General features: G+C 42.9%; 1 protein-coding gene across 1 annotated transcript; it reads right to left on the bottom strand.

Annotated features, from left to right (window-relative positions):
- Nucleotides 1-1,518: 1,518 nt before the first annotated feature.
- Nucleotides 1,519-9,156, bottom strand: LOC143500195 (uncharacterized). Its single transcript, XM_076994206.1, has 6 exons — nucleotides 9,077-9,156; nucleotides 6,868-7,000; nucleotides 4,241-4,561; nucleotides 3,739-4,008; nucleotides 1,684-1,782; nucleotides 1,519-1,592 (listed from the first exon to the last, which is right to left on the bottom strand). Exons 2-6 carry the CDS (start codon nucleotides 6,929-6,931, stop codon nucleotides 1,543-1,545), a joined length of 804 nt encoding a protein of 267 aa, XP_076850321.1. The 5' UTR covers nucleotides 6,932-7,000; nucleotides 9,077-9,156; the 3' UTR covers nucleotides 1,519-1,542.
- Between the last annotated feature and the right edge of the window lie 3,448 nt (nucleotides 9,157-12,604).

Genomic DNA, 12,604 nt, shown 5'->3' with positions numbered 1-12,604 from the left:
ACAGTACTGTACATAATTTTATGGTTTTTCTTTCATCTCTTTTCAATCACTGTATTTCCTTCAGGAAATGTAAATCTAGTTAGTGTGTGCTTTCCACAGCAACAGGAAGGCTAGATGCTGTGATCCATTTCCTCATTAATGTCCATGACTCGATGCCTCTGAGATGATCCAGCACACAGTGAAGTGTAAGATGCTAGTGGAAAGAGAATACATGGAACGCCATAACCAATGTATGCAGACACAGTGGTGGACAAACAGCAGTAGATGTAGATAATTTAAAATAAAGTTACGAAGTACATTTTGTAATGTAATGCAAAATGTTTGTAAATGCATTACAAAATGTAATGAAGATATTTTGACAGTGTCTTATGGTGGCTGTGGTACAGGTGAGAGGTGTGAGTGGAGTACATATGGTTGCATGGCTTCTGCAGGTGACATTAACCTGTAAGTCTCAGTGAGCCTCCACGTGTGTACAGTTCCATCCACTTAAGAATTTACGCTTCATAGAGAAATATTAGAGAAATCTAATTTTTACTTTGAAACGTTTATTCACTGCACTGATCTGAGAGTTCTGGCTCGCAATGCCTGTGAGCACCACCAACATGAGACAGGAGCTACTCATGGAGCTACAGCCTGCTGGTTACTGCTGGTTTCATGGACAGTGATCCTCTGTTGACTTTCTTACCTGTCCTCATTCCTCTTGTGTCTTGTATAATTTACAGTTCTATATAATACAGAATTACCGGTACTTAAAGATAACAAAAAAGATTAACAATTGACACCAGAATTTTTACATAAATGTGTTTTAATATGAAATGTTAAGATATCTAAGGTATTGTGGTGTGGTGTAGGAAGGAGAGGCAGCAAACAGATCCATTTCAACGCAACAAAGCTTTTAATGAGTTTCCTCAGCAACGTAATCACATATGAAACCGTAATTCCATAGAACTTAACTTAATACACGACACATGAGGGCAGGTCATTAGCATAGTAACACTACACAAACATGGCAGGGAGTAAACACATCTGTACACGTACTTAAACCGATAAGGGGGGGACTTAACTGACAAGCAGGCATAATTACACACATATCAATAACCACATGACATAACCATACACAAACTCAAAGCAATACCGGAGCCACAGGGGCTCATGGGAAAGTAGCCGACACTACAGTATTTATAAAATAACTAATTGAATTAATGTGATCGAGTCGGAGGCTCCGACCCATCACCAACCTCAGGTAACAAAGGACCGCAGGTCACCAAGGAGGTTATAGTGAAGGTGCAGAGACATGTAAAGACAACCCCTTTTTACATATTATCAGGGACAATTTAGTGTGGGAATGTATTGAATGTATGATGACGGCTGTTGACACTAGTCATTGTGGATGTTTGTGTAAAAAAAATAAAGCGTGAGAAATGGAAGAAACGGAGTCCTGATCTTTGTGAAACATTATTCTGAGGGGCCTTCGCACCACTACTGGCTCACTCTACCACAGTTAAATATTTTTAATGGTTCACATTATTTTATTGTGATCATTCACATATTTGTCTCCGTTACAGCATACTGACTCTCATATTCAGTGCCAGCTGAAACACACAACACATAAACCAATAAGTCACAGCACCTTTACTGTTATTTTATTTACAGTGATTGATTCTTTGAGTAGTGAATTCTTACCTCGAGCTCTGTAGCATTTAACCCCTAGAATGATGGACACTAGCAGATATGGAGCAGCTGCCAGGAGACTACTGAGAGGTCTGAGGACTGAGAATGGATCTGACAAACGTGATATAACCGACATGAGAGAGGGAGAGAGAGGAAATTAGTGTGGTTCACAAATATTAGAGCTTTTGGATTAAGGATATTTTTTGTAAAAAAAGAAATGCAGTATAATATAAAATTACATTTGAAATGCCTGCTCTACAAAGATTTTTCTTTAATAATTTCAGTGACTATTTCTTGAATACATTGTAGGTGGTGTCGCTGGGTAAGAGGACATAATGTATTAGATCCCAGGGAAACTGATAACTGCTCCTGGGAAGCAGCATCCTTAGTTTTTTCTACACACACACTTTGACTATAAGAATCTGGACTGAGAGAGACAGTTCAGAGTTACTGCATGAAGCGTACGCTTCACATCATACTTTTATACTTTTATATTTTGTAACTCTCTTGCCATCAAATAAATACTGCTTAATATATTATAAGACCTCGACTTCTGTGCCATCAATTCCACCACAGCATATACAGGTAAATGAGTTTGGTGAATATGTGGCACTTGGAGCACAGTATTTGTGCTGGTAGGCACAGAAGAGAACGATTAACATGTGTATAGCGTGTTAGCATTATAGTTCCGAATAATTTTGGCTCAACTTTGTTCGTGAAGCTCATTACACATCTGACAGAAGCTAAAGGAATAGCTCATGCTCCTTCATACTCCCCTCATTAAAATCCCCCTGTTGAACTTACAGACATATATTTTATATGGTTTAACCTACACAAGTCACCAAAATAAATGAGATGTTAACCAGACATTACAATCCTGAGATTATTAGTGGAGTATAATTTCGGTACTGTGATTATAACTTAGTTCACTGAGCACTCTAGTTTTGTCCAATATCTTATTAAAAAGTAAATAAGTTGGTAAGATGTATAGGCCCTAAGATGTAAAGTTGTCAGTAATGACAAGAAGCAAAGTAACACTGCGAAGTCACATGGTCAGAGGTGAACTTCTGTATAGCAAATGTTACTGCTCCAGACCTAAAAATATAGGTGTTCTTTGCATGACTGAAAGGCATTCTAAGTGCTACGGTAACAACCAATCTTTGGTACAGGTCTGTTCCAGGAGGCAGTGCTGCTGTTTTGTCTGCGTTGCGATTAGTGGTTTGTGATTATCTGTCTGCTTTGTCTTTTCTGTTATTGGTTGTTCGTTCTGTCTGTTAGATTGTTTTACGTTTCTTGGTTTGGTGGTTGATTTGTTTCTTTATTTGCACATTGGATTTGGTTAAGTGGGTTTTGGTGTGTTTTTTTTTTTTTGGTGGTTTAGGTAATTTTTTGCTTTCCTTAATTTTTTGTGCCAAGCTGTTTTTGGATTATGTTTAGTGTCAGTAATTGTGAAGAGAGTTTTCATTTTATCAAGTGTACATGAGACGTCTCCTTATCCATCCCTGTTATTGTGTGTAACTGTTTTGTTTGTGAGCAGGACAGGAGATGCAGGCTGGACAGGGGCAGATGATCCTGGTGGTGGAATATTTTGCAATGGTTTGGAATCATAGAGTATTCTGGGTGTGAGACTTGTGATGTGGTCATGGTGGATATATAGTGTAGGAGATTTCTGATCCCCCTGTTTTCGTCCTGTTAAGCCACAGTCCTGTTCCTCCTTGGACTTATTAGTTAATTGCGTAGGTGAATATTGGTGCTTATATTGTTAATAAATGAATCATTGGAACTACATCTCAGGTCCAAGTGGTGTTGAACCTGTGCCTTCCTTTAGTTCTTGTTTTCTGTTTTGGGGCCTCATTAGATAGTTAAATTTCCTGGAGTGCAGTTCCCTTAGGTGGCGTAATCATGCAATTTGCTTTCGCTTTTCCACCCGCCTCACCACATAGTTTAATACTAGTTTAACAATGTCACTCTGAATTGATCTGGTCTGATCTCAACCCCATACAGTCCATCAACCAAGTCCAACACTCGACTGATGTTATTTGAGTAAGCAAAACATGCACAGCTTACCTGTCTCTGGCTGCTCTGGTCTACATGCCAGTGGTTTTGTAGCAGTCTGGCTGCTGACACTGTTGACTGCAGTGCAGATTAAGGTAATGTCTCCCTCTGCAGGTGGAAGAGTGAAGTGCAGCAAAGCTCCACTCCCATTCTGATACCCGCTCCATGTGTAAGATGCACTTTGGTCTTCAGATGCTTGGCACCAAACATGAACTTCACAGGCCTTTTTATGATCCAGCCAGGTCTGGTTGCTCTGAATAGTGACTGTTTCAATTCGGGTTGCTATAAGTGATATTAGTTGATATACAATTATGATATACCTTCATAAATGAGTAAAAAGGATAGGGTGAACCCTCACATGAGGGTTGAGGGCACAAGGCCATTTATATTGCAGTAGTTTGTACATAATGGCATCATGTCCATAAACGGTGTCCAGAAATAAGTGGAAATGATCTGTACAGTATAACCCAGAATGACTCTACAAACGGGTGAAGGTGTATACAGGTGTACTCACCATCCACTATTAAATTGATCGTCTTTGTTGGAAACATATTTGTAATCACATCTGTAACAATAGAGAAGGTTCCAGAGTCTTGAACTCGAAGATGTTCCACTTCTACACTAACAGTAATATTGTCCACCTTTAATCTTCCCTCGAACTGGAGATTATTAGGTTTATGGATTTGCTTGTCTACATACACAGCAAGTGTATTCCCATTAAAGCTCCAAACTGCATATGTTACATTTTCTTTTGGCCATCCAAGTGGTAGAAGGAGGGAACCTCCAGTAGTTCTGTGTTCTGTCACTGTGTTCACATCAGCCACAGCACACACACCTACAAGAGACACACTTATAAAACCGAACGTGATAAACAGTCTCACTCCATGGCTTCATCAGTGGAGTGACACCAGTATAACACACATTTCCTGAGGTTTGCTGAACCTAAGACACTACATTTGTACAGATGGAAGTTTATAAAACAGATACAGCATCAATACGTCAACCATGCGGTGCATTAGTACTGCTGTACTTGTGTACTCGTGAGGGTCTTTAAACAGTCCCATTCTGTTTACACTACACATTAATGCACATTCTGGATCACACTAAATAATATATACTGAATCATTTACATTAGCATTTCAGTTCAAAACAATATTAATTGTAGTTTTAATGTAAAAAAATCTACATTTATTTATTTCTAATATACAGTTTGTTACATATTGGTGAAATGTTGGTACCTTTAACAAACGGTGTATTACAAATTTATTACTTGAGTACTTAAAATGTTTGTTAAATACAAATTTCTGACTAGAGAGCTTTAAACAAAATGTGTAACTAGGGGACAGTGGGGACAGTTGCAATGTGTGGCAGTTGCAACACTGCAGATTTATCAAATCAGAAACAACCTAGAGTGTTGACAGTCATACTGCACATGCTCATTTGGACCCTCCTTCTTTCTGCAAGATTGCAGCCACTTTTGAACATCTCTTCTGGATAAACAAAAAACCAAGGTAAAAAAAGTCTCATAGTGTCTAATCTGTTTGCATCAAGTATTGGAAAGTTGTCATTTTAATCTGCAGTTTCTTAACTTTTAAAAGACAAAGCTACCATTTGTCATGTGCTAAGCTATTATAGCTAGTTATAAGATGGCTGCCAGTGTGGGGACAGTTGCAACATGTTGCAACTGTCCCTCATGACAATAATAATGGAAATTAGATAAAATAAATTGAACAATTTTATTGGCCTGATCATGAATACATCATGTATATCAATAGTTTATTGTATTAAAGGAACCAAACATGGCTGTGTTGTTTTTCACAAGTCTATCTTTGTGTTTTTTGTAAGGATGTTACTTACGCCTATGGTACAACAGTTTTTGCAATAGGTTAACAAGGCTGTTTTGCCTTCCCCACTTTTTAATCAAGTCAGTAAACTCATTGAACACTGTCAGATCACAATTAAACAAAACAACATGAATAATGATTCTCAAGAATAATCTTTGATTACATTTTTATAAGTGTTACAACTGTCCCTTTATATGGGGATGGTTGCAACATTTCACTTTCTCCATTATAATATTTAGACATGTTGAATCAGTATGGCTAGATAGGTGACAGATGTGGGTTTAATGTATTTAAAAAATTGTCTTTCTATTGCTGTAACGCTGGGGTGGTACCATGACTAGGGGGCGGACGCACTGGCGCTAGAGAGCGGGACTCAAGGCTGCTAGAGGTAGCCATACTGGCTAACCGTAAAGCGCCCACGGATAACTCTACTCTTGCGTGGCATGGCACAACACAAACACAATGACTACAGACTCAAGGAAACTCATAACCAGATTTATATGAAGTATACGAGAAAGATGATTATATACAAAGAACCACAACATACGACGAGAGGCTATACAAAGACACCGGGACTAAACACGAGACCTAAGCAGAACAAACAGAAACGAAGACCATGATACATACTATACACTCTAAACCTGAAAACACTGAACACATTGTAACAGTCAGAACAGTTCTGACTGTTACAACATCGACTACTACACTGAACACAGACACTCAGAATAACACACAGCTTGATTACAACCTAAGGACACGATAACACTGAATCACCTTACACACTTAAACTAGAAGGAAGTACACACAGCAGACTTTAACAAGGAGAACGGATTCAAACATACAAACCGAAGTACATGCAAGACGTAGAGTGAAACAAACAGAACAGAAGCACACGCAAGATTCAACCTTCTATATACACGACCTGAAACAAGACGCTCAAACATCAACATATGAAATGAAACATTGACCCACACTGAAGACCTGAAACACACTGAATAAATACAAACCCTAACGAACACTCAAACAAGCAACAGCTGAAATCAATGACAAAACGAGAGGTGGAACTAAACAGAAGACCAGGGGAGGAGGAGCCGGGCTAGACAGACAGGGAGGGGGCGGAGCCAGGCGTGACAATTGCAAATGGTCTCTGAGATACTGAAGGAAATACATAAAGTGTTGCAACTGTCCCCACTCTCCCCTACTCATTTTCCAGGTTAAGAATAAGGAAGTTGACTTATGTGAATCAATAAAACAGAAAATCACTAGGTGTCTGAACTGTATGTATATGTGTACATACCCTGAATAATCCCAAACAGCAATATTCCAGAATATGAAGCACAATATTCATTAAAAGCTTTCATCGCTGTTTATGACTGTTGCAGACGACGGTTTCCTCCTGCTGCAACTTGTCAGAGACGGTTGACTCAACACTACGGAAAAGGGCCAAGGGAACACACACACACACACACACACACACACACGTCCTCACTAACGGTACATCTGTCTCTTAATTGTTAGGTATTTGCTGTAGAACTTCAAAAAAAAATTCAAGCAGTTGTCAGCCAGGGCTCCGCACGCAGTGACCATGGAGTTATTTGCAGTGTCATCTCCTGCTGTAACTTCCTGTGGAATCCTTCAAGCAGGCAGCAGTCAATGCTACTCCGGTCAACCACAAGGCTTCCCACACAGAGCTTCATGAGAAGCTACCTACCTACATTTGTATACTCATGTGATACAAACTGAAAAACCTCTTGTAAACAATGCTGCAAAGATACGAGTGCAAAATCAATATGCATTAACTGCTTCAGAACATTTCTGTATATGGACAAGTACAAGTACTAATATTACATATGTGAATGTTAAAAATTACATTTTTATAGGTAGAGAATTAGAGGAACCCTTAATGTTCCTTAGTGTTACTCTGACTACATTACTGTAATGACGTAAAAGGGAAGTGAGACCTAAAGTTTATTGTTGGTCTGGAGCAAGAGCTGACCATTTATGGCAGACTTGTTAAGGGCAGATTATACTGCATGTAACACATACAGGACTCTGATAATGTTGATGTTTTATTAGAAATGGAAGGCTGATTTTGTAATGCTGAGTCTCAGCGTGATCAGCCAGTGTAATACATGAATGGCACTATGAGTCTTGCAGAAGGCACGTGGAATGTCTGTCAGCAACCTTTTTGACAGACATCAATTAAATGAATGTAAAGGATTACAAAATGAAAACTTAATAAAGACTTAATTAAGAACTGTTAGAATTGAAGGCCTATTACATAAGGAAACACTTTAATAAGGTTACTCTGTCATCTTTGAGTTACTCTCCTTAATCTAGTGGTTTACAGTGTCAGTGCAGTGGAACTATATGAACAGCAAATTTTATGCTGTAACAAATTGGTTTCATCTGCTGAGGGCTTCATGATCAGAGAAACAGAATGTGGAGAAACCATAAACTGAGATTAGAAACAGATACCAGATAAGACACCAGAGAGAAATAAAAAAGTTCTACACCAAACCCTCAATCAACTTGTGTTGCTAAAGTTTATCTTAATCTTTAATGTTTAAAAACTTCATTGTGAAGTGATACTGCTTCATAGTGAAGACTTGACTGATTCCCTGACTGAACACTGACTCTAACCTTCTCTTGGTGATGGAAATTGATGTGAGTGGATTCAAGGTGGAGTATTCTCCCACCGTACACTCCACCCTCCTGTCTTTCCAGTGCATCCACCCACTACTGCCAGACTCTGAATACAGCGTGAACAGAGGGGCACTCCTTTACACCTGCACTATCTTGTGAACTGTTTTACCATTAGAGACAGTGGCTTTTTATTATTATTTTTGCTGCTACAGATATGTACCCCTCTCATCCTACTACATACACTCACCCCCCATCCTACTAAAGACACTGACCCAATCCTACTAGACACTCACCCCACATCCTACTACAGACACTGACCCAATCCTACTACAGACACTCACCCCATCCTACTACAGACACTCATCCCATCCTACTACAGACACTCATCCTCCATCCTACTACAGACACTCATCCTCCATCCTACTACACTCACCCCATCCTACTACAGACACTCCCCCCAATCTAATACTGACACCCCATCCTACCACAGACACTCACCCCATCCTACTACAGACACCCCCATCCTACTACAGACACTCACCCCATCCTACTACAGACACTCACCCCATCCTACTACAGACACTCATCCCCCATCCTACTACACTCACCCCATCCTACTACAGACACTCCCCCCAACCTAATACTGACACCCCATCCTACCACAGACACTCACCCCATCCTACTACAGACACTCATCCCCCATCCTAATACACTCACCCCATTCTACTACAGACACTCCCCCCCAACCTACTACAGACACTCACCCCATCCTACTACAAACACTCATCCCCCATCCTACTACAGACACTCACCCCATCATACTACAGACACTCATCCCCCATCCTACTACAGACACTCACCCCCATCCAGAATTTGCCTTATTATGGTGTCCTGATGTCCAGGGTGTCTGGTGTTTTTCGAGCCTATGTGACCGTTCCCGTCCTTTAAATGTTCTGGGTACTTTATTTCCTGTTGTTCGTCACTCTTGTGTAACACACACACTCACATTCAATGTCATTCTCCGCGCTGCTGTTTCTGGGTGTTGCACCATAGTCCCGGAGAAACGACATCCAACCCAACAAGAAACACAAATGTATGGAATAGTACAATAAAACCTGAACTTCACTTGAACTTATGACAGTTACATTGTACCAATGACTCCTGTTGTCACAATGTTAATTTCTAACATGAACATTACTAATAAATGATTTTATTCACAGTCTCTAGTCTGAAATGCTTTGATCAAGAGTTTGGCTTATCTGGAACTCATTAAGACATTTGACCATCATGCTTCATATGTAGGTTTGAGCCCTCTAGAAGAAGCCGTGCTCCAGCGTGTAACACCACGTTCATATAAAGGTTCTCTGTGCTCTTTATCACTGTGCTGTTTACGGTCTCTACTGAAGCTTCCTCACTTAGTGGGTGTTACTGTAGTTTCATATCTTACATCTAAAAATATCTGAAGAAAGAAGATCAACAGATAAATATGCATCAGCAACATGCATGCAAACCTAAGAAGCTTGAATATCCATCCATCCATCCATCCATTATCTACCGCTTATCCGGAGCCGGGTCGCGGAGGTAGCAGTCTGAGCAGGGAAACCCAAACCTCCCTCTCCCCAGACACCTCAGCCAGCTCCTCGGGTGGAACACCGAGACATTCCCAGGCCAGTCGAGAGACATAGTCTCGCCAACGTGTCCTGGGTCTTCCTCGGGGCCTCCTCCCCGGGGGACATGCCTGGAACACCTCCCTAGGAAGGCGCCCAGGGGGCATCCGAAACAGGTGCCCAAGCCACCTCAACTGACTCCTCTCGATGTGGAGGACCGGCGGTTCTACTCCGAGCTCCTCCCGAGTGACCGCGCTTCTCACCCTATCTCTAAGGGTGCGCCCAGCCACTCTGCGGAGGAAACTCATTTCGGCCGCTTGTATCCGCGATCTCGTTCTTTCGGTCATTACCCAAAGCTCATGACCATAGGTGAGAGTAGGAACGTAAATCGACCGGTAAATCGAGAGCTTCGCCTTTTGGCTCAGCTCCTTCTTCACCACAACGGACCGGTACAGCGACCGCATTACTGCGGAAGCTGCACCAATCCGTCTGTCGATCTCACGCTCCATTCTTCCCTCACTCGTGAACAAGATCCCGAGATACTTAAACTCCTCCACTTGAGGCAGGACTTCTCCACCCACCTGAAGGGAGCAAGCTACCCTTTTCCGGTCGAGAACCATGGCCACGGACTTAGAGGTGCTGATTCTCATCCCAGCTGCTTCACACTCGGCTGCAAACCGCCCCAAAGCATGCTGAAGGTCCTGGCCCGAAGCTGCCAACAGAACAACATCATCTGCAAATAGCAGAGATGAGATCCTGTGGCCTCCAAACAGGACTCCCTCCGGCCCTTGGCTGCGCCTTGAGATCCTGTCCATAAAAATTATGAACAAGACCGGTGACAAGGGGCAGCCCTGACGGAGTCCAACATGCACCGGAAACAGGTCTGACTTACTGCCGGCCATGTGAACCAAACTCCTGCTCCGATCATACAGAGACCGGACAGCCCTTAGTAGAGGACCCCCGATTCCATACTCCTGGAGCACTCCCCACAGAATACCACGAGGAACACAATCGAATGCCTTCTCCAGATCCACAAAACACATGTGGACTGGTTGGGCATACTCCCATGAACCCTCGAGCACCCTATGAAGGGTATAAAGCTGGTCCAGTGTTCCACGGCCAGGACGAAAACTGCATTGTTCCTCTTGGATCCGAGGTTCGACTATCAGCCGAACTCTCCTTTCCAGTACCCTAGAGTAGACCTTACCAGGAAGGCTAAGAAGTGTGATACCCCGATAATTGGGGCACACTCTCCGGTCCCCTTTTTTAAAAAGTGGAACCACCACCCCAGTCTGCCACTCCAGGGGAACTGTCCCAGATTGCCATGCGATGTTGCAGAGGCGTGTCAGCCAAGACAACCCCACCACATCCAGAGACTTAAGATACTCAGGACGAATCTCATCCACTCCCGCTGCCCTGCCACTGGGGAGTTTGCGAACCACCTCAGTGACTTCGGCTTGGGTAATGGACGGGTCCACCACTGAGTCGTCAGTCTTCGCTTCCTCCATGGAAGACATGACAGAGGGATTTAGGAGATCCTCAAAGTATTCCTTCCACGGTGCGACAATATCCTCAGTCGAGGTCAACAGCTCCCCACCCGCACTGTAAACAGTGTTGACAGAGTACTGCTTATCCCTTCTGAGGTGCCGGACGGTTTGCCAGAATTTCTTTGAGGCCGACCGATAGTCCTCCTCCATGGCCTCACCAAACTCTTCCCAGCTCCGAGTTTTTGCTTCTACCACTGCCTGAGCCGCCGCACGCCTGGCCTGCCGATACCTATCAGCTGCCTCGGGAGTCCCAGTGGCCAACATGGCCCAATAGGACTCCTTCTTCAGCTTGACGGCATCCCGTACTTCCAGTGTCCACCATCTGGTACGGGGATTGCCGCCGCGACAGGCACCAGTGATCTTTCGGCCACAACTCAGTACAGCAGCTTCAACAATAGAGTCGGAGAACATGGTCCACTCAGACTCCATGTCCCCCGACTCCCTCGAAAGCTGGGAAAAGCTTTCCCGGAGGTGGCAGTTGTAGACCTCCCTGACAGAGTGCTCAGCCAGACATTCCCAGCAGACCCTCACCATGCGTTTGGGTCTTCCAGGTCTGTCCAGCCTCCTCCTCCGCCAGCGGATCCAACTTACCACCAGGTAGTGATCAGTTGACAGCTCAGCCCCTCTCTTTACCCGAGTGTCCAAAACATAGGGCCGGAAATCAGATGAAATGACAACAAAGTCGATCATCGACCTCCGACCTAAGGTGTCCTGGTGCCAGGTGCACTTGTGGACACCCCTATGTTCGAACATGGTGTTCGTTATGGACAAACCATGACTAGTACAGAAGTCCAATAACAAAACACCACTCTGGTTCAGATCGGGGAGGCCGTTCCTCCCAATCACGCCCCTCCAGGTGTCACTGACATTGCCCACATGGGCGTTGAAGCTTGAATACTGCAATAATTTTAGATGTGCTGTCTGATGGCGTGTGTGGCTCAGGCTTGCTTAGCTTTCAGTGACAGTCTGCACACTGGCTTTCATCTTAGACCATCAGCTAAACGTTTGCTTGTTTGTATTTTTTTGTTTATTTTTATCGAGTTATATAACGCAGACTGCACAGGCTTCTCTGTTCTCTGTGTCTTTGTTTTTTAGGTTATCGAGATAATCCAGATAACAAACCAACCTCCTGAAGAGCTTCCAGAAACCTTTATATGCTGCTGCTGTGTACTTCAGTGGACAGAACCATCACAGTTTCTGCTGTTCCACTTCTGGTCCAGTTTGAAGTATTTGA

This window comes from Brachyhypopomus gauderio, unplaced genomic scaffold (assembly GCF_052324685.1).
Source record: "Brachyhypopomus gauderio isolate BG-103 unplaced genomic scaffold, BGAUD_0.2 sc137, whole genome shotgun sequence".
Taxonomy (NCBI): Eukaryota; Metazoa; Chordata; class Actinopteri; order Gymnotiformes; family Hypopomidae; genus Brachyhypopomus; species Brachyhypopomus gauderio.
Note: the sequence above shows the minus strand (reverse complement) of the source record. Positions and strands in the feature narration are given on the sequence as shown.